Source organism: Anolis carolinensis, unplaced genomic scaffold (genome assembly GCF_035594765.1).
Source record: "Anolis carolinensis isolate JA03-04 unplaced genomic scaffold, rAnoCar3.1.pri scaffold_7, whole genome shotgun sequence".
NCBI lineage: Eukaryota > Metazoa > Chordata > Lepidosauria > Squamata > Dactyloidae > Anolis > Anolis carolinensis.
The window spans coordinates 13,227,940-13,250,178 of record NW_026943818.1 but is presented as its reverse complement, the minus strand read 5'-3'; the positions used below and the strand labels follow the sequence as shown (position 1 = coordinate 13,250,178).

Sequence of the window (22,239 nt, the reverse complement as noted above, 5' to 3'; positions counted from 1 at the left end):
GAACCCTGGACCACCCTAAAGGGGCCTTAAACAACTTCTAAACAGGCTCAAAGGGGCAAAACGAACCCTGGAGCACCCTAAAGGGGCCTTAAACAACTTCTAAACAGGCCCAAGGGGGCAAAACGAACCCTGGAGCACCCTAAAGGGGCCTTAAACAACTTCTAAACAGGCCCTAGGGGGCAAAACGAACCCTGGACCACCCTAAAGGGGCCTTAAACAACTTCTAAACAGGCCCAAAGGGGCAAAACGAACCCTGGACCACCCTAAAGGGGCCTTAAACAACTTCTAAACAGGCCCAAAGGGGCAAAACGAACCCTGGAGCACCCTAAAGGGGCCTTAAACAACTTCTAAACAGGCTCAAAGGGGCAAAACGAACCCTGGACCACCCTAAGGGGGCCCCAAACAACTTCTAAACAGGCTCAAAGGGGCAAAACAAACCCTGGATCACCCTAAAGGGGCCTTAAACAACTTCTAAACAGGCTCAAAGGGGCAAAACGAACCCTGGAGCACCCTAAAGGGGCCTTAAACAACTTCTAAACAGGCTCAAAGGGGCAAAACGAACCCTGGACCACCCTAAGGGGGCCCCAAACAACTTCTAAACAGGCTCAAAGGGGCAAAACGAACCCTGGAGCACCCTAAAGGGGCCTTAAACAACTTCTAAACAGGCCCAAGGGGGCAAAACGAACCCTGGATCACCCTAAAGGGGCCTTAAACAACTTCTAAACAGGCCCAAGGGGGCAAAACGAACCCTGGAGCACCCTAAAGGGGCCTTAAACAACTTCTAAACAGGCCCAAAGGGGCAAAACGAACCCTGGACCGCCCTAAAGGGGCCTTAAACAACTTCTAAACAGGCTCAAAGGGGCAAAACGAACCCTGGAGCGCCCTAAAGGGGCCTTAAACAACTTCTAAACAGGCCCAAGGGGGCAAAACGAACCCTGGAGCACCCTAAAGGGGCCTTAAACAACTTCTAAACAGGCTCAAAGGGGCAAAACGAACCCTGGAGCACCCTAAAGGGGCCTTAAACAACTTCTAAACAGGCTCAAAGGGGAAAAACGAACCCTGGAGCACCCTAAAGGGGCCTTAAACAACTTCTAAACAGGCTCAAAGGGGCAAAACGAACCCTGGAGCACCCTAAAGGGGCCTTAAACAACTTCTAAACAGGCCCAAGGGGGCAAAACGAACCCTGGACCACCCTAAAGGGGCCTTAAACAACTTCTAAACAGGCTCAAAGGGGCAAAACGAACCCTGGAGCACCCTAAAGGGGCCTTAAACAACTTCTAAACAGGCTCAAAGGGGCAAAACGAACCCTGGAGCACCCTAAAGGGGCCTTAAACAACTTCTAAACAGGCTCAAAGGGGCAAAACTAACCCTGGACCACCCTAAAGGGGCCTTAAACAACTTCTAAACAGGCCCAAGGGGGCAAAACGAAACCTGGAGCACCGTAAAGGGGCCTTAAACAACTTCTAAACAGGCCCAAAGGGGCAAAACGAACCCTGGACCACCCTAAAGGGGCCTTAAACAACTTCTAAACAGTCTCAAAGGGGCAAAACCAACCCTGGACCACCCCAAAGGGACCTTAAACAACTTCTAAACAGGCTCAAAGGGGCAAAACGATCCCTGGACCACCCTAAAGGGGCCTTAAACAACTTCTAAACAGGCCCAAAGGGGCAAAACGAACCCTGGACCACCCTAAAGGGGCCTTAAACAACTTCTAAACAGTCTCAAAGGGGCAAAACGAACCCTGGACCACCCCAAAGGGACCTTAAACAACTTCTAAACAGGCTCAAAGGGGCAAAACGAACCCTGGACCACCCTAAAGGGGCCTTAAACAACTTCTAAACAGGCCCAAAGGGGCAAAACGAACCCTGGACCACCCTAAAGGGGCCTTAAACAACTTCTAAACAGGCCCAAAGGGGCAAAACGAACCCTGGACCACCCTCATGGGGCCTTAAACAACTTCTAAACAGGCTCAAAGGGGCAAAACGAACCCTGGACCACCGTAAAGGGGCCTTAAACAACTTCTAAACAGGCTCAAAGGGGCAAATCGAACCCTGGACCACCCTAAAGGGGCCTTAAACAACTTCTAAACAGGCTCAAAGGGGTAAAACGAACCCTGGATCACCCTAAAGGGGCCTTAAACAACTTCTAAACAGGCTCAAAGGGGCAAAACGAACCCTGGACCACCCTAAAGGGGCCTTAAACAACTTCTAAACAGGCCCAAAGGGGCAAAACGAACCCTGGACCACCCTAAAGGGGCCTTAAACAACTTCTAAACAGGCCCAAAGGGGCAAAACGAACCCTGGACCACCCTAATGGGTCCTTAAACAACTTCTAAACAGGCTCAAAGGGGCAAAACGAACCCTGGACCACCCTAAAGGGGCCTTAAACAACTTCTAAACAGGCTCAAAGGGGCAAAACGAACCCTGGACCACCCTAAAGGGGCCTTAAACAACTTCTAAACAGGCCCAAAGGGGCAAAACGAACCCTGGACCACCCTAATGGGTCCTTAAACAACTTCTAAACAGGCTCAAAGGGGCAAAACGAACCCTGGACCACCCTAAAGGGGCCTTAAACAACTTCTAAACAGGCTCAAAGGGGCAAAACGAACCCTGGACCACCCTAAAGGGGCCTTAAACAACTTCTAAACAGGCTCAAAGGGGCAAAACGAACCCTGGACCACCCTAAAGGGGCCTTAAACAACTTCTAAACAGGCTCAAAGGGGCAAAACGAACCCTGGACCACCCTAAAGGGGCCTTAAACAACTTCTAAACAGGCTCAAAGGGGCAAAACGAACCCTGGACCACCCTAAAGGGGCCTTAAACAACTTCTAAACAGGCCCAAAGGGGCAAAACGAACCCTGGACCACCCTAAAGGGGCCTTAAACAACTTCTAAACAGGCCCAAAGGGGCAAAACGAACCCTGGACCACCCTAATGGGTCCTTAAACAACTTCTAAACAGGCTCAAAGGGGCAAAACGAACCCTGGACCACCCTAAAGGGGCCTTAAACAACTTCTAAACAGGCCCAAAGGGGCAAAACGAACCCTGGACCACCCTAAAGGGGCCTTAAACAACTTCTAAACAGGCCCAAAGGGGCAAAACGAACCCTGGACCACCCTAATGGGTCCTTAAACAACTTCTAAACAGGCTCAAAGGGGCAAAACGAACCCTGGACCACCCTAAAGGGGCCTTAAACAACTTCTAAACAGGCTCAAAGGGGCAAAACGAACCCTGGACCACCCTAAAGGGGCCTTAAACAACTTCTAAACAGGCTCAAAGGGGCAAAACGAACCCTGGACCACCCTAAAGGGGCCTTAAACAACTTCTAAACAGGCTCAAAGGGGCAAAACGAACCCTGGACCACCCTAAAGGGGCCTTAAACAACTTCTAAACAGGCTCAAAGGGGCAAAACGAACCCTGGACCACCGTAAAGGGGCCTTAAACAACTTCTAAACAGGCTCAAAGGGGCAAATCGAACCCTGGACCACCCTAAAGGGGCCTTAAACAACTTCTAAACAGGCTCAAAGGGGCAAAACGAACCCTGGACCACCCTAAAGGGGCCTTAAACAACTTCTAAACAGGCTCAAAGGGGCAAATCGAACCCTGGACCACCCTCATGGGGCCTTAAACAACTTCTAAACAGGCTCAAAGGGGCAAAACGAACCCTGGACCACCCTAAAGGGGCCTTAAACAACTTCTAAACAGGCTCAAAGGGGCAAAACGAACCCTGGAGCACCCTAAAGGGGCCTTAAACAACTTCTAAACAGGCTCAAAGGGGCAAAACGAACCCTGGACCACCGTAAAGGGGCCTTAAACAACTTCTAAACAGGCTCAAAGGGGCAAATCGAACCCTGGACCACCCTAAAGGGGCCTTAAACAACTTCTAAACAGGCTCAAAGGGGTAAAACGAACCCTGGATCACCCTAAAGGGGCCTTAAACAACTTCTAAACAGGCTCAAAGGGGTAAAACGAACCCTGGACCACCCTAAAGGGGCCTTAAACAACTTCTAAACAGGCTCAAAGGGGCAAAACGAACCCTGGACCACCCTAAAGGGGCCTTAAACAACTTCTAAACAGGCCCAAAGGGGCAAAACGAACCCTGGATCACCCTAAAGGGGCCTTAAACAACTTCTAAACAGGCTCAAAGGGGCAAAACGAACCCTGGACCCCACTTGCCTAGTTTCCTACAGACCTCACAACCTCTGAGGATGCCTGTCATAGATGTGAGCAAAACGTCGGGAGAGAATGCTTCTGGAACATGGCCAGACAGCCCGGAAAACTCACTGCAATCCAATGATTCAAGGCACGAAAACCTTTGACAACACAAGAAACTGAGCTGTTTGTTTGAGGCTGAATCCTCACTCCTCGTCCATCTCTCTTTGTGACTCTAAGGCATTTTATTTATTAAAAAAACAAAACATAAACCAGAGAATCAAAGACAGATTTTTCTTCGCGTAATAGTTGCAACCCTTTTTAAAAATTTTAAAAAACGTGACGGTTTTGAGAGCAAAGGTTTTAGAAAGGTCTTTATGAGTGGAGAGTTGCATGTCTACTTACTGGTTCAAGCGAAGGGCTTTGACGGCCCGGCTCTCTGGGAAGCCCATCTCTGTCAGCTGTCGCAAGGCGATCTCGTCTACTCGGTCGTCCTCGTCTTCGTCCAACATGGCTGCAGACAAAGAGGGGCAGGTCAGGGCAAGGCATTAGGAGACCTAGGTCTGTTGAGGCCTGTGAAGCCTCTGGGATGAGGACAAGGGTTTTCTGGTTGAGCCTGGTGTTTCTGTAGGGGAAAGCGAAAGTATTTTTCGAGACAATGGGAATGTTTTGGGTATATCTATTGTTGGGGAAAGAGGGAATGATTCTCATGAGAATCGGCCATGGATTGACACTGAAAGGAATGTGGAAGAGACAAGAGGGTTACTGACAGCCCAGCGTTTGCAGATCAGAAGGGATAGTGCAAAACAGAGGCACATCCGGTGTTCCCAGAGACTGAAAGATAAACAAAGGGAAACCAGGTGTGAGGAAGGACGATGTCATGGGCAAGAGGGAGTATTCTTAAGGAACTGAAGTCAATGTTTGGAGGGGAGATCAACGTTGGATTTTCATGTGTCAAGTTGCCTGACTTGGGAGCTCTGAGTTAGGAGTTCTGTTCTTGGGTCTGTATCTTGTTTTCCTGTTTAAGTTCCATGCCTCTTGTTTGGGTTACAAATCGTGTTTCAAGTTTCAAACCTTTGGGATTATAGTCAAGTTCAAGTATCGAACCTTTGGATTATAGTCATGCTTTCAAGCTTTTGGATATAATTCTAGTTTAATAATAATAGTATAACAATGTAATACAATATAATAATAATAATAATAATAATAATAATAATACACTATTATTTATTTATTTATTATTTATTTGCTACATTTATATGCCGCCCTTCTCACCCCGAAGGGGACTCAGAGCAGCTTACAAATTAAATTTACATACAATATTATATTAGCATAGTACAATACTGGTAATAAATTACTATATTGTACTGTATCAATATATTGTAATATTATTAGTACTATTACATGTAAAATATAATATATAATTAATATTATTATATTGTATTATTAGTATTATATCGTATTACAATATAATATTATGAATATTATATGTATATACAATGTTATAACTGTATATTTATATAATATGACTAATAATATAATATATTTATATTATATCTGTATATTTATATAATATGACTAATAATATTACAATATAGTGTCATAGTACAATATACAGTAGAGTCTCACTTATCCAACACTCGCCTATCCAACATTCTGGATTATCCAACGCATTTTTGTAGTCAATATTTTCAATACATCGTGATATTTTGGTGCTAAATTCATAAATACAGTAATTACTACACAGCATTACTACATACTGAACTACTTTTTCTGTCAAATTTGTTGTATAACATGATGTTTTGGTGCTTAATTTGTAAAATCATAGCCTAATTTGGTGTTTAATAGGCTTTTCCTTAATCTCTCCTTATTATCCAACATATTCGCTTATCCAACGTTCTGCCCGCCCGTTTATGTTGGATAAGTGAGACTCTACTGTAGTAATACATAATGCTAATATTGTGCTATGCTAATAATGTAATATATTGTATGTACATATAACTTGTAAGCCGCCCTGAGTCTCCTTTAGAGAGAGAAGGGCGGGACATAAATGTCACAATAAATAAATAAATAAACAAACAAACAAAACAACCCTTGGATTAGAGTTTCTCGTTTTTGTCTTAAGTGTTTTTGGAATTCCTATCCAGCGTTGGTCATTGCTTTTAGTTAAGCTTCTGGAAATCTAGCTCATTGATGTATTTTTTAAAATATTTATTTATTTATTAGCGACATTTATATCCCGCCCTTCTCACCCTGAAGAGGACTCAGGGTGGAGAAGCGAGACTCTACTGTATTTATTTTTTTGGTCTCTTGAGAGCATGATTTGAAAGCAATATATTTTATGGGAGAGGAGATATATTTTGGGCCACTTAAGTAACAGTCCTGAAGATTTGCTATATATGTTGTGCATTGGCACTCTTTATTCCAAACAGTTCAGAGATAACCAGGGATTTCAGTCTAACAACTGAGAAACCTAAATTGCCTTGCATGAATACTAGAGGATATTTACCACTAAGGAGAAGTTTTTAACTCTTCTCAAGAAGGTCATACTATTCCAAAGGTGAATGCCAACAGCCTGTGGAGATTCCTGGTGTTCCCAATAAAAGGAAAGGCCACCACGTACCGTTTGCCTTCTTGAAGAGCTCCACCGCGTCCGGGTTCAGCGCCAACAGCTTCTGGGCAACTTCGATCAGCGAAACTAAGATCTTCCGGAGTTCGGTCTGGAACTGGAAGGAAGGAAGGAGGGGACGCTGTTGGAGACTGTTGACAAAATGTCTGATTGTGCAAAACGTGAACATTATCGTACTCACATCCCGCATGTTGTGGTGAGCCACGCTGCGGTCCACGCTATGGGACGGGAGGCTGGTGGTGGCTTTCAATATGGCCTCCTTGTCGGGTGCTTTCTGCTCCTGCTTCCGCTGGAAAATAATAATAATAATAAATGCAGACTGTGCAAGGAAACCGACAAAACCATTGATCATCTCCTCAGCTGCTGTAAGAAAATTGCACAGACAGACTACAAACAGAGGCACAACTACGTGGCCCAAATGATTCATTGGAACTTATGCCTCAAGTACCACCTCCCAGCAGTAAAGAACTGGTGGGGTCACAAACCTGCAAAAGTATTGGAAAATGAACATGCAAAGATACTGTGGGACTTCCGAATCCAGACTAAGTTCTGGAACACAACACACCAGACATCACAGTTGTGGAAAAGAAAAAGGTTTGGATCATTGATGTCACCATCCCAGGTGACAGTCGCATTGATGAAAAACAACAAGAAAAACTCAGCCACTATCAGGACCTCAAGATTGAACTTCAAAGACTCTGGCAGATACCAGTGCAGGTGGTCCCGGTGGTGATGATAATAATAATAATAATAATAATAATAATAATAATAATAATAATAATTTTATTCTTATATCCCGCCCCATCTCCCCAGAGGGACTCGGGGCGGCTTACATGGGGCCATGCCCAGACACGACAGCACAAGTCAGATAAAACATTAAACCGAGCAGTAAAACTTCAACATGATTAAAAACAGTAATAAAAGTCAATATACACAATATATTGTGTGCCGTGCCAAAAGATCTCAGCCGGCATTTGGAAACAATAGACATTGACAAAATTACGATCTGCCAACTGCAAAAGGCCACCCTGCTGGGATCTGCGCACATCATCCGAAAATACATCACACAGTCCTAGACACTTGGGAAGTGTTCGACTTGGGATTTTGTGATATGAAATCCAGCATGTCTATCTTGTTTGCTGTGTCATAATAAAATAATAATAATAATAAGTTTATTTATATCCCGCCTCCATCTCCCCCGAAGGAGACTCGGGGCGGCTTACAGGAAGGATAGAGATTAAATCCAAGCACAGACCAGGGTAAACACATAAGGGGGAGAACCATATAGTGCAATACAATACAATAATATAATGTATATTATAAGCAATATAATAACATTTAGTATAATATAGAAATATAACACTATGTAACACGATTTTAGTTCATAAATATATTATATAAACAATACAATAACATTTAGTATAATAATAATATGGAGTCCCCGGTAGAACAACGGGTTAAACCGCCAAGCTGTAAAATATATAAATATAACCCTAGTAACACTATTTCCATTCATAAATATAATATATAAACAATACAGTAATATTTAGTATTATAATAATATGGAGTCCCCGGTAGAACAACGGGTTAAACCACTAAGCTGTAAAATATATAAATATAACCCTAGTAACACTATTTCCATTCATAAATATAATATATAAACAATACAATAATATTTAGTATAATAATAATATGGAGCCCTTAATGGCACAACGGATTAAACTACTAAGCTGTAAAATATATAAATATAACTCTAGTAACACTATTTCCATTCATAAATATAATATATAAACAATACAGTAATATTTAGTATAATAATAATAATATGGAGCCCATTGGTGGCGCAGCAGATTAAGCTACTAAGCTGTATAATATAGAAATATAACACTATGTAACACAATTTCCGTTCATAAATATAATACATAAACAATACAATAATAATAATAATAATAATAATAATAATAATAATAATAATAATAATAAAAACTTTATTTATACCCCGCCACCATCTCCCCGCGGGGACTTGGGGTGGCTTACATGGGGCAGAGGCCCAAACAACATAGAACAAAACATAGGCAACATAATACAAATCACACTATAAAAAGATAAAACAGTAATACAATATATCAATTAAAACAAAAATACAAAAATAACACTTAGTATAATAATAATATGGAGCCCCCAATGGTGCAGCGGATTAAGCTAAGCTGTATAATATAGAAATATAACACTATGTAACACGATTTCCGTTCATAAATATAATATAATATATATACAGTACAATAACATTTAGTATAATAATATGGAGCCCCCGGTAGCGCAGCGGATTAAACTGCTAAGCTGCTGAACTTGCTGACCAAAAGGTGGGAGGTTTGAATCGGGGGAGTGGAGTGAGCTCCTGCTGTTAGCCCCAGCTTCTGCCAACCTAGCAGTTTGCAAAACATGAGTAGATCAATAGGTACAGCCTCAGCGGGAATGTAACGGCGTTCCATGCAGTCATGCCAGTGGCCACATGACCTAGGAGGTGTCTATGGACAACGCCGGCTCTTCAGCTCCAAATTACATAGTGTAATACACACACACACACACACACACACACACACACACACACACACACAATGTACAGGTGTTGGGATGGTGGATATCTTGTAAAAAGCACTGATAATAAACTATACATCATATAAGCAGGATTCAGAAAGGTCTCCCAAGTTCCATTTCACAGGAAAAGATGCGGAAAAGAAAGGGCAAACCCCTTTAGAGGTCATGCCAGGCCAAAGGGGAAGTTTGCCAGTGGCCAGCTAAAGATAGCTCCCCCGATGCCCGGCCAGAATGACACCCTTTGACCGAAATAGGAACACGCAAGAGGCCGCTGCACATGCATAAACTATGCGCTCAGATGGCATCAGTAGGTTACATGTTTTTGAATATTTACATAAAGCTCTAATTTTAAGATAAGACTGTCCAACTCTGATTAAATCATTACTCTCCTCTTCTTCAATGTAAACGTGCTTATGTATCCTTTTAATAATAATAGAGTAAAATAATACATGTAGTAATAAATAGAGTAAAATAATAAATATAATAATAATAATATCAGAGCGAAATGATAAATGTATTAATAATAATAAAAATAGAGTAAAATAAATGTAAAAGTAGCAACAATAATAGAGAAAAAACACACAAAAAACAGAGTCCTAGATCTCAGACTCACCTTCTCCTCCGCTGAAACGTCTGTCATTTTGGGGGGAGCCGGGGGCGCTCTTTTCCTCACCAGCACCAACACATCTGGGAAGGCAAAATAATAACATAAACATATACAGAATCTGGGATATCAAGGAGAGGTTGTCACAAATCCCTTCCGTTTCATCAGTCCCAGGATTCCACAGGGAAGAACCATAGAAGTTAAGGTGAAATAACAGCACCATGGACCTTATATATGTTTGCTTAGATAATTATGTTATTCAATTATGAATTTTGTTTTATTATTTAATAATTTACGAGTTTATAATGATGTCATTTTGAATTGTTTTTGATTGCGCTTGCTCATCACTGGAGCATTGAATGTGTTGTCGAAGGCTTTTATGGCCGGAATCACTGGGTTGCTGTGAGTTTTCCGGGCTGTCTGGCCACATTCCAGAAGCATTCTCTCCTGACGTTTTGCCCACATTTTGGCAGGCATCCTCATATCTCACAACCTCTGAGGATGCCTGCCATAGATGTGGGCAAAACATCAGGAGAGAATGCTACTGGAACATGGCCAGACAGCCCGGAAAACTCACAGCAACCCAAGGCTTTGAATGTTTGACTTGAGTCCCCTCAGGGAGATAGGATGGCCTATAAATAAAGTATTATCATCATCATCATCATCATCACTATTATTATACAATTCTGGGTGAATTCATTCAATACAACTTTGAGTTTCTCATATCCAAAATGCTTAGGACCAGAAGGGTTCCATAGTTCTAAATACTTGTACAGTACAGTCTCACTTATCCAACATTCTGGATTATCCAATGCATTTTTGTAGTCAATGTTTTCAATGCATTGTGATATTTTGGTACTAAATTTGTAAATACAGTAATTACTACATAGCATTAATATGGAATGAACTACTTTTTCTGTCTATTTTGTCATAACCTATTTTGATGTTTAATAGGCTTTTTCTTAATCTCTCCTTATTATCCAACATATTCACTTATCCAATGTTCTGCTGGCCCATTTATGTTGGATAAGTGAGACTCTACTGTATTATTATTATTATTACTATTATTATACAATTCTGGGTGAATTCATTCAATACAACTTTGAGTCTCCTATATCCAAAATGCTTAGGACCAGAAGGGTTCCATAGTTAATAATAATAATAATAATAATAATAATAATAATAATAATAATTTATTTTTCTATCCCGCCACCATCTCCCCGAAGGGACTCGGGGCGGCTAACATGGGGCGATGCCCAAAACAAAGTAGAATAAAGCAATTACAACAAATATCAAAACAAAAACATAAATCAAATAAACAATTTAAACATTTTAAAAATACAATAAGACACATAAAATCAGAACAAATGAGTAATAATACAGCATCAGCCACTTGTATATATATATATACACACACATACCAAAACTGGCATACAACACAGGTATGTGCAACAAGAGGAAATCAGAGATAAAAAGCAGACATACTTAAAAATTACTAATCTCAAGGATAAAATTTAAAAACTGTAGAACCAAAGAATGCATCAGAGTTGTGCCGAAGATACGGAATTTTATAACACCCTTGCCAATGAGAATACAGTAGAGTCTCACTTATCCAACATAAATGGGCCGGCAGAACGTTGGATAAGCGAAAATATTGGATAATAAGGGGGGATTAAGGAAAAGCCTATTAAACATCAAATTAGGTTATGATTTTACAAATTAAGCAGCAAAACATCATGTTTTACAACAAATCGACAGAAAAAGCAGTTCAATACACGGTAACATTATGTAGTAATGATTGTATTTACGGATTTAGCACCAAAACATTGCAATATATTGAAAACATTGACTACAAAAATATTGGCTACTAACGAATTGACTACAAATAAAGATAGAATAGAATAAAATGAACCATGTCTCCTGTATCAATTTAACAATATAATAATATATAATACTCATATTATACTATACTAATATTATAATATATTGCATATACATATAATATTGATAATAATATTATGATGTAATACAATGTAATAATAATGTACTATTATAATTGCATATTTATATTACATGTAATATTACTAATAATACTGCAATATAGTCGTACAGTACAATATAATAATATATAATGCTTATATAGTGCTTATATTGTGCTACACCAATAATATAATATTCAAGAGTGGTTTAACCCGTCTCAATGCATAGAACGGCATACGGCACACATCTAGGGAACATTTGCCCCATGTACCTCTGTCCTGGACGTTCTCCTCCAGCACTGTCTTGGTGTCGCTCAGCACCTTCTCCGAAGCCGCGTGGATCAGCTTATGATGCGTGACGCATTTGGGGTCCTCCAGGCTTCCAGGGACACACTTTCAGGGGGGAAAGGAATCAAAAAGAGAGGGAGGTAGGAAATAAAATTATTATTATCATCACAAAATTGGGGAAGGGTGGCGAATCATTTTTAGGGTGTTTCCAAAATTATTATAATTATTACAAAGACTGGATGGTCATCTATTGGGAGTGCTTTGCTTGTGCTTTTCCTGCATGACGGAAGGTGATTGTACTGGATGGCCCCTGAAATTTCCATTATTATTATTACAAAGGATGGATGGCTATCTCTTGGGGTTGCTCTGGTTGTGCTTTTCCTGCATGGCAGAATAAAGGTGGTTGGACTGGATGGCCCCTGGGATTTCTATTATTATTATTATTTTATTATGACACAGCAAACAAGATAGACATGCTGGATTTCGTATCACAAAATCACAAGTCGAACACTTCCCAAGTGTCTAGGACTGTGTGATGTATTATTATTATTACTATTAATAATAATAATATGTTATACACAATTATTTATTTATTTACTGTACTACAACTATAATTATTATTCAATACACAAGATTAATACACATTATTATTATTATTATTATTATTATTATTATTATTATTATTATTACCACCACTATAAAGGTCATTTGTTGTTTTGATGGTGCTTTTCCTACATGGCAGAATAAAGGGGGCTGGACTGGGTGGCCTCTGGGGTTTATACTACTACTACTACTACTACTACTATGATTATTATTAAATACACAACAAGATTAGTACACATTATTATTATTATTATTATTATTATTATTATTATTATTATTACAAAGGCCATCTGTTGTTTTGATTGTGCTTTTCCTGCATGTCAGAATAAAGGGGGCTGGACTGGGTGGTCCCAGGGGTTTCTATTACTATCAATGAAAAACCAAACAAATTATACAATAACAACAACACAAAGAAGTAGTACAGTGTGTTTGGAGAAAAAATCCAGCTAAAACCTTGCCTGCCTTTATCAATCAGCTAAAATAGTATTAAATTACTATATTTTACTATATCTTTAAATTGTAATATAATTAGTAATGTTACATTAAATACATAATATATAAGTAATATTATTATATTGTATTATTATCAGTATTATATGGTAATCTATATATATAAAAGAGTGATGGCATCAGGGCAGCGGACAAAACAACAAAACTACAGGCCCCCCAACCTTGAAATTTGACAACACAACCCATCATTCACGGCTCTAGGTTGATACAACAAAAAGAAAAGTCCTAATTACAGGGAGAGGAATAATAGTTTTTATCCAATTGCTGCCAGTTTGAAGGCTAAGCTCCACCCACTTGGTCTCCTAGCAACCTACTCAGCCCAGGGGACAGGCACAGTTAGGCCTCACTTAGGCTTCTTCCACAGATTATCAGATTTTAACTGGATTATTTGGCAGTGTAGACTCAAGGCCCTTCCACACTGCTATATAACCCATTTAGAATCTTATATTATCTGCTTTGAACTGGATTATCTTGACTCCACACTGCCATATAATCCACTTCAGTGTGCATACTAAACATAAAGACAACCATAGACATTCAATGCCACCACGACCTCAACAATGTCTCACCAACACCACCAGACAACAACACAGCAACGCGTGGCCGGGCACAGCTAGTACATTATAATATTATCAATATTTGCCCATGTCTGCCTTATAGGGTAGTGGTTCCCAACCTTTGAGCCTCCAGGTGTTTTGGACTTCATTTCCCACAATTCCTAACAGCTGGTAAGACGGCTGAGATTTCTGGGAGTTGAAGTCCAAAACACCTGGAGGCCTAAAAGGTTGGGAGGCACAAGATCCTGGGGATTCATAACCGACCCCCGACCACTAGGCCAGATGATTTCCCCTCATTTCGGCCTATTTGGGAATATTTCCCCACTTCCCCGCGGGGCATTCTGAGGGGAGCGAAGCCTGAGGAGAAGCGTGAGGAGAACCGCGAGCGGGCGCGGCTAGGCCCGACTAGGCCGCATCCCTCCATCCGGGTCCTTACGTGCTTGAGGCAGCGCTCCTTGAGGCGCTCCACGGCCGTGTCCTCGGGCACCTCCTCCAGCCACTCGGCGCCTTCCAGCGAGCAGATGTGGAGCCGCAGCAGCTTCGCCGCGAAGATCATCTTCTCCTCCTGGACGAACATCGCCGCAACGCCCGCCTCAGGGAGGGAGCGAGCGAGCGAGCGAACCAAGGCCGCCAGCCAAGCAGGCCCGGCCGGAAGCGACGCGCGGCGCCTTCTGGGAGTCGTAGTCTTTGGCCGCTCGCTCGGCAGGAAGTGACGCCACGCACTTAGAGAGCTACGGCGTTAGAAAACTTAGAGGGAGAGGTCCTTTGGTAAGACATGACACTTCCGGGTTCCCAGGTCACTTTTTGCCCATAGACTTGAAAAAAACCACCACCCTTTGTAATAATAATAATAATAACAACCACAATTATAACAATAGCAACAACTCCGAAGGCCAACCGCCTTTATTCTGTCCAAAAGGAAAAGCACCATCAAAGCACCCCCAGCTGATGGCCATCCAACCTTTGTAATAATAATTACTAATAACATCTGCAATATTGCAAATAATATTCTAATATGCAGTAATATTTGTAATACTACTAATAATATTGTAATATGTACTAATATTTGTAATATTACTAATATTGTAATATTATTGTAATATGTACTAATATTTGCACTATTACTAATATTGTAATAATAACATTATTGTTGTAATATGTAATATTTGTAATATTACTAATAATATTGTAATATTATTGTAATATGTACTAATATTTGCACTATTACTAAAATTGTAATATTATTGTAATATGTACTATTATAATATTGTAATATTTGTAATATTACTAATATTATAATATTATTGTAATATGTACTAATATTTGCACTATTACTAATATTGTAATGACATTATTGTTGTAATATGTAGTAATAATATTTGTAATATTACTATTATATTATTGTAATATGTACTAATATTATATTGTAATATTTGTAATATTACTAATATTGTAATAATATTATTATTGTAACATGTAATAATATTTGTAATATTACTAATAATATTGTAATAATATTATTGTAATATGTACTAATATTTGCACTATTACTAATATTGTAATAATAATATTATTATTGTAATATGTGCTAATACTACTTGTAATATTACTAATATTACATTGCCGTAGAGTACAATCCAGGGATACATAATACTAAAATTGTGCTGGGCTAATAATATCAGATATGCTAATATTGATAATATTATAATGTGTTACAATATAATAAAACTACTACATATATATATAATACAAAAATATTAGAAATAAATAATTCTAATAGAATTATGTAATTCTATTAAACAGGGATATAAATAAACATAATAATAATAACTGTTGCTGTTATAGTTATATTACTATAATCATTATCATTATAATATATAGATATATACACACACAGTATGTATGTATGTATGTATGTATGTTTATATATTATTATTGCTATGATTATCATATCATCATCATTACGGAGCAGTAGGTTAACTCTTGTGCCGGCAGGACTGCTGACTTGAAGGTTGGGTTGCTGACCTGAAGGCTGCCAGGTTCGAATCCAACCCGGGGAGAGTGCGGATGAGCTCCCTCTGTCAGCTCCAGCTCCATGCGGGGACATGGGAGAAGCCTCCCACAAGGATGGTAAAAACATCAAAACGTCTGGGCAACGTCCTTGCAAACGGCCAATTCTCTCACACCAGGAGCAACTTGAAGTTTATATATAATTGTTACTATTATCATAATATTATCATCATTACATATATGTGTGTGTGTGTGTGTATATATATATATATATATGTGTGTGTGTGTGTCTCGCTTATCCAAGCTTCTGGATTATCCAACGCATTTTTGTAGTCAATGTTTTCAATACATCGTGATATTTTGGTGCTAAATTCGTAAATACAGTAATTACTACATAGCATTACTGTGTATTGAACTACTTTTTCTGTCAAATTTGTTGTATAACATGATGTTTTGGTGCTTCATTTGTAAAATCATAACCTAATTTGATGTTTAATAGGCTTTTCCTTAATCCCTCCTTATTATCCAAGATATTCGCTTATCCAACGTTCTGCCGGCCCGTTTACGTTGGATAAGTGAGACTCTACTGTATATATATATATATATATATATACACACACACACACTATTATTATTGTATTATCATCATGACATCTACAGTAGAGTCTCACTCATGGTACATTTATTCTTTTTCTCTATTATTATTGGTATTATTACATTTATTATTTTTCTCCATTATTGTTGCTACTAATACATTTATTTTACTCTATTTTTATTATTATTAATACATTTATTATTTCACTCTGATCTTATTATTATTCCATGTATTATTTTCCTGTATTTATTATTATTCCATGTATTTTCTGTATTTATTAATTATTATTATTATTCCATGTATTATTTTACTTTATTATTATTAAAAGGAAACATAAGGGCATTTACATTGAAGAAGATGAGAATAATGATTTAATCAGAGCTGGACAGTCTTATCTTAAATTTGAGCTTGATGTAAATATTCAAAAACATTTAACCTACCGATGCCTCGATTAATGTAATTTTATTGGTATCTATTTTTATTTCTGAAATTTACCACTTTTGGCTTGTACTGGAGTCAATGTTTTCCCAGTTTTTTCGTGGTAAAATTAGGGGCCTCGGCTTATATCCGGTAGGGCTTATACTCGAGTATATGCGGTATACAGTAAAGTCTCACTTATCCAACATAAACAGGCCAGGAGAACATTGGATAAGTGAAAATGTTGGATCATAAGGAGGGATTAAGGAGAAGCCTATTAAACATCAAAATAGGTTATGATTTTACAAATTAAGCACCAAAACATCATGTTATACAACAAATTTGACAGAAAAAGTAGTTCAATATGCAGTAATGCTACGTAGTAATTACTGTATTTACGAATTTAGCACCAAAATCTCACAATATATTGAAAACATTGACTACATATATGAGTTGGATAATCCAGAACGTTGGATAAGCGAGTGTTGGATAAGTGAGACTCTACTGTAATTACTGTATTTATGAATTTAGCACCAAAGTATTGCAACGTATTGAAAATATTGACTACAAAAACATTGACTACTAAAAGACCGACTGTGTTGGATAAATGGAGGTTGGATAAACGAGACTCTACTGTACTTATCCCTTTATAACTTTGCTTGTTTGGATTTTCATGTCAAGTCTGAAAAACTCTAAAAAAGCGATACCATGTGGTGGTTGTGGTTGTTTTTTAAATTTACTTTTATTATTTTGTAAATGTGAATTTTACAAAGCAAAATTGTTCGAATGATCACATTTCTTAGCTTCGGTCGGGATTTATGGTTCATTGTCCGGGAAGTCTCGGGAACAACGGGAAGGGATACATCCCAAAAGTCTTATTTATTTATTTATCCCCCCCCCCCCCGCTTTTGTTTTCCTATTTGTTTTCAATCTGATAAACGTTGTCAATCGGGGAAAATAACAGTCTCCACCGAAGAGATGAGAAAACAGCCCGTATTGAACAAATAAGTTGCTTTGTGCGGCTGAAATCATTCCCTAGATACCACTGGAAGTATTGTTATTTCGTTATTGTTATGGTTATTTATTTTATTATTATTATCATCATCATCATATTTAACAGTCATGAGTTACAGTAGTACTGGATATTTTCAGGCATTAGAAACAACCTTCTTTCTCTGACAATTCAACCCTTTTATTTGATTCAAGCGCAACCCAAAAAAAATTCAGATTAAAAATACGCATCCAATCAAACCCCTTCTCAAATCACATTTTCGCTTCCTTCGACTCTGAAAAATAGTATTGCAAATTTCGAAGTCCCACTCCTTCATACATACCAAATTCACAAATTAAAAAGTGCAAAAAAAGAGACGGCGGTGGTGGTGGAAGAAACGGATTAGAAAGAAAGAAATAGAAATAGACATAATAATAATAAAGAAATTCACTCAAGTGTTTTTCGGAGATCCAACCGTCGCGGGAGATTCCTGCAGTTAAGAGCGACCAATCCGTTCCAGGTTTTAGTCTGAACATGAAAGGCAAAATCCTCCCAAATTTAGATTGCAAAGTTCGGGCCGGAGTCCGGAGCGGATCGTTGGGCTCACGGCTCTGGAAAAGACTCAGCCGTTGCTGGAAATACAGTATTGTTGCGTCTCGCAATTCTCTCTCCTCTTTTGGTGCAAGAAATACACATTTCCTTGTGCAAAAGAGGACCCGATCCTTGTGCAAAATCGGATTGTTTGTGTGTCTCCGAGTCGTGCTTGCGGTGAGTATCTCCTTGTTTGCAAAAAGAGTGGCCAGTTGGAAAGAGGAGACGGCTCTTGTACCTTTCTCGTGATGCCTTAAAAGACCCCCAGGAAATAGGATTTCTCTTTCTCGGCCTGCCTTTGAAGCTCGTTTTGGGGGGAAACCAAGGAAGACGGGGCCTTTGGGGTGGACAAAAGGCGGCCCATTGTCACTCCCAAAGAAGACCCGCCTGATCCTGTCCTTGCTCTCTTTCCCAGACAAAATAGTTACATGCAAAATCAACTGACTGGAATGCACGTGAATGGAGTTCAACGTCAGTCATTCAATTGGCTTTGATAGTCCCATTAATAGGAAAAATAGGGGGGCATTGTCAAGTCTAGTCATTGGGAGAAAGGCTCGTCTTTTGGGGAGAAATGAGAACCAATCGAGTCTCGTTCAATTATCAAGTACAATATTTTTGGGAGAAACGTGGCCGATTATCAAGGTCCGTTTCAGGACGAAAGGCGGCCCATTATCGAGTCCCATTTCTGGGAAAGATGTGGCCCGTTATCGAGAAAAAGACGGCAATTTTGGGGGAGAAAGGCAGCCCATTATCAGGTCCCAATTTTGGGGGAAAGGTGGCCCATTGTTGCGTCTTGTTTTGGGGAGAAAAGCAGCCCATGATCGAGGCCCATTTTGGGAGAAAGTTCATTAATAAATCATATTATCGGGAGAAAGGCAGGCCATTATTGACTCCAATTTTTGGGAAAAACATGGCCCGTTATCTAGTCCCAATATCAAGAGAAAAAAGGACATTTTTGACTCCCATTTTGGGGAGAAAGTCAGCCAATTATTGAGTTCCAATTCTGGGAAAAAGGTGGCCCATTGTTGCGTCTTGTTTTGGGGAGAAAAGCGGCCCATGATCGAGTCCTGCTTTTGGGAAAAATGTGACCCATTATCTCATCCCAATATCAAGAGAAAAAAGACGATTTTTGACTCCCATTTTGGGGAGAAAGGCAGCCAATTATCTAGTTCAAATTTTGGGGGAAAGGTGGCCCATCGTTGTGTCTTGTTTTGGGGAGAAAAGCAGCCCATGATCGAGTCTCATTTTTAGGAGAAAGTCAGCTTGTGAACAAATCGCATTATTGAAAGAAGGGCAGCTCATTATCGATAAATAACACATGCCTTAGGGGAGAGAATTTCGTCAAAAACCCCTGTTTGTTCATGCCAAAAGGTAGAAGAGCCCTCTGCGGTTTCCAACGTGGCGACCCAGGAGGGACGCTCCAGTGCCGCAAATGTTGTGCGTCAAGAACAGCTCGGTTATCCCATAAAACATAAATACTGCAACACGGTTCTCCCACCGCTTCTAGGGATTCGTAGTTTCACAGCATGGCACCACCGTGCGCTTTGGCCTCAAAGGTTGAGTTGGCGTCATCATTTTGGCGAAGCGTTAAGGAAATCCAAATGACTGAAGTCGGGAAGCGGTTGCCCGCAAATTCTGGCATTGGACAGTTTCTCCATTTCTCGGATACCAGGAAGCTGAGCACCAATTGGCGGAAAGGAGTAGAAAGTCACAAAAGGCACGCCAAATGGCTTTTCGGCACCGTTCTTCCACTCGGCCCATTTCAAGTCATCGTTTTGGGTTGAAAAGAAAGGCCGAGAGATGAGGATAAACATTTTCCTACCGTTTCCGAGTCTCCACATATGCAGACCTTGACATTCGCAGAAGGTTTTCGGAGGGTTTGCTTTGGGAAGCAGGGCTTGGCGGTCGGTGACAAATCGGTGGGTTACGAGCGACACCAAAAATGGTTCCCCAATATTTGTATTGGTTTCAAAAGTCCGCAAAGGGCTGGATCGAAAGCAAATGTCTGTAAAGAAGACGTCGGCGAAAGAAGCCAATCTCTCCACCCAACGGCGTTCCTCGTTTTGTGGTTTTCGTCACAAAAAAGATTTCAAGACGGAGGATATGCATTCCCCTGTAAAAACAGCCTGAGATTCCAATACTTAGGAATCTCACAACATCTTTCTCCGCCGATGCCTTATGATGGAAATAAAACAAGGAAAGTGTGTTTTTCGGCGACCCAAACGGGACTGGTTTTCTCCAAAACTTCGGACGTTGGACTACAAACCCCATTGTCCCCCGATGCCAGGATGGGAGATGCAGTCCAGCATCCCAGGAAGGTGTATGGATTTTACAACCTTATTTTGAATGGGGAAAACAAATTAAAAGGCTTAACTTAATTCCTCCTTTTGCTCTCAGAAGAACTGTTCGGAGATCGGTCTCCAAAGTGGAAGAAACGGCAAAAATATGGCTTTGCGTTGTCTCAACTTGGCAACGAGATCAGATTCTGGCAATATTTCATGGTTTCGATGGGTGTTTTTTCCCCGCCCGTTCTAAATTTTGGTTCCTTCCCTCCCCGGAAAAAATTGCACATGGATTATTATATTATAAAAGCAGCCTCTGGAAAATTCATGCGAAGCTAGAAAGCAATGTTAGATGGAGAAATAGGCAGCCTTTTTTTCTTCTTTGTTTTGCTTCTTCATTCCAGACAAAAAAAGGAGCGGAAGGAGACCAAAGTTCGGTTGCGACGAAAAATCCATCCGGTCTCGGCGTTTCACCGGTTTTTCTTTCCTTCTCCTCCTCTTCTTTGAAAAAGGTGCTTGATATAACTTTTGAAATATATATATAATATATATATATTTATATATATTTATATAATATACACATGTAATATTGCTAACAGTCAAGCATTAGGAATAAAGGTGCAAACATACCATAAATATTTATGCTTCTGGATTTTTTGTTTTTTAGGTCTAAAAGGATGCCATTTCCATTCACATTAATGCATTATTACAGTCAGAAAGTAGCTCCCAGACTCAATATAGTGACATTATTTAACACTATTGTAAACAAAGGAGGAGAAATTTTGGGGCTGGAGGGAGAGCGTTCGTCTACGGATCTTGGTATTTTTTTCTAATAAATATTTCTATCTCTGTTTTCTCCTTGAGGGAAACAAGGCTAAGGCACTCGGAAAAGCCTGAAAATGACGGGCTTCGCGCTCCCTTTACATTCGTTAAAATTCGATTTCTCCAAGGATTTGTGGGGTTATTTTTTTCGGTTTCAAGACATTCGAAAAGATGCCGCAAAATCCCCGCCGCCCACCCCGCAATGAGGAATATCGTGTGTTTTGTTTGTGAGTTCAGTGCAAAATGCAAAACCCGCCCCTGGAAGTTTGAAAAGAAAACAAAACACCCCGAAAATCTATTCACATTTGTCCACATGCACTTCTATTTTCCTCTCTCGCTCTCTCGCTCGTTTTCCTCCTTAGAATGTCTACAAACGAGAAGGAAATAAACCGCGACCCGAAACGAAAACGAACAATGAAATTGTGCTCGATACAAAAATACTTATTATTCTTTTGTGCAATGTGAGACTTCTTCTGGATGCATTCTCCCGAGCCATTCAAGTATCAATCTGTGCCTCTCTTTCTTATATTCTGCCAATTAAATCAACCAGTAATCCCAGTTTCCCATTTTCAACACAAGCCAGGATTACAAACCAAGATTTGTAAACAGAGCA

The 22,239-nt window shown here is 39.7% G+C and overlaps 2 protein-coding genes across 5 annotated transcripts in view; both read right to left on the bottom strand.

The window, feature by feature from the left end:
* ubac1 (UBA domain containing 1) overlaps positions 1 to 14,596 on the bottom strand; it is a 111,299-nt gene extending 96,703 nt beyond the window's left edge. The window contains exons 1-6 of the mRNA XM_062959928.1: positions 14,355 to 14,596; positions 12,233 to 12,353; positions 9,991 to 10,064; positions 6,961 to 7,068; positions 6,774 to 6,876; positions 4,556 to 4,664 (exon numbers count right to left, since the gene is read on the bottom strand). Coding sequence (XP_062815998.1) covers positions 4,556 to 4,664; positions 6,774 to 6,876; positions 6,961 to 7,068; positions 9,991 to 10,064; positions 12,233 to 12,353; positions 14,355 to 14,495 — 656 coding nt within the window. The 5' untranslated portion in view covers positions 14,496 to 14,596. The remainder of the gene's footprint in view (positions 1 to 4,555; positions 4,665 to 6,773; positions 6,877 to 6,960; positions 7,069 to 9,990; positions 10,065 to 12,232; positions 12,354 to 14,354) is intronic.
* Positions 14,597 to 17,663: 3,067 nt separating this feature from the next.
* nacc2 (NACC family member 2) overlaps positions 17,664 to 22,239 on the bottom strand; it is a 55,925-nt gene continuing 51,349 nt past the window's right edge. For all 4 annotated transcript variants that reach the window (XM_062959919.1, XM_062959921.1, XM_062959920.1 and 1 more), the window contains exon 6: positions 17,664 to 22,239. This exon is cut by the window's right edge and continues 5,245 nt beyond it. The gene's annotated coding sequence lies outside the window, so the exon portion shown is untranslated.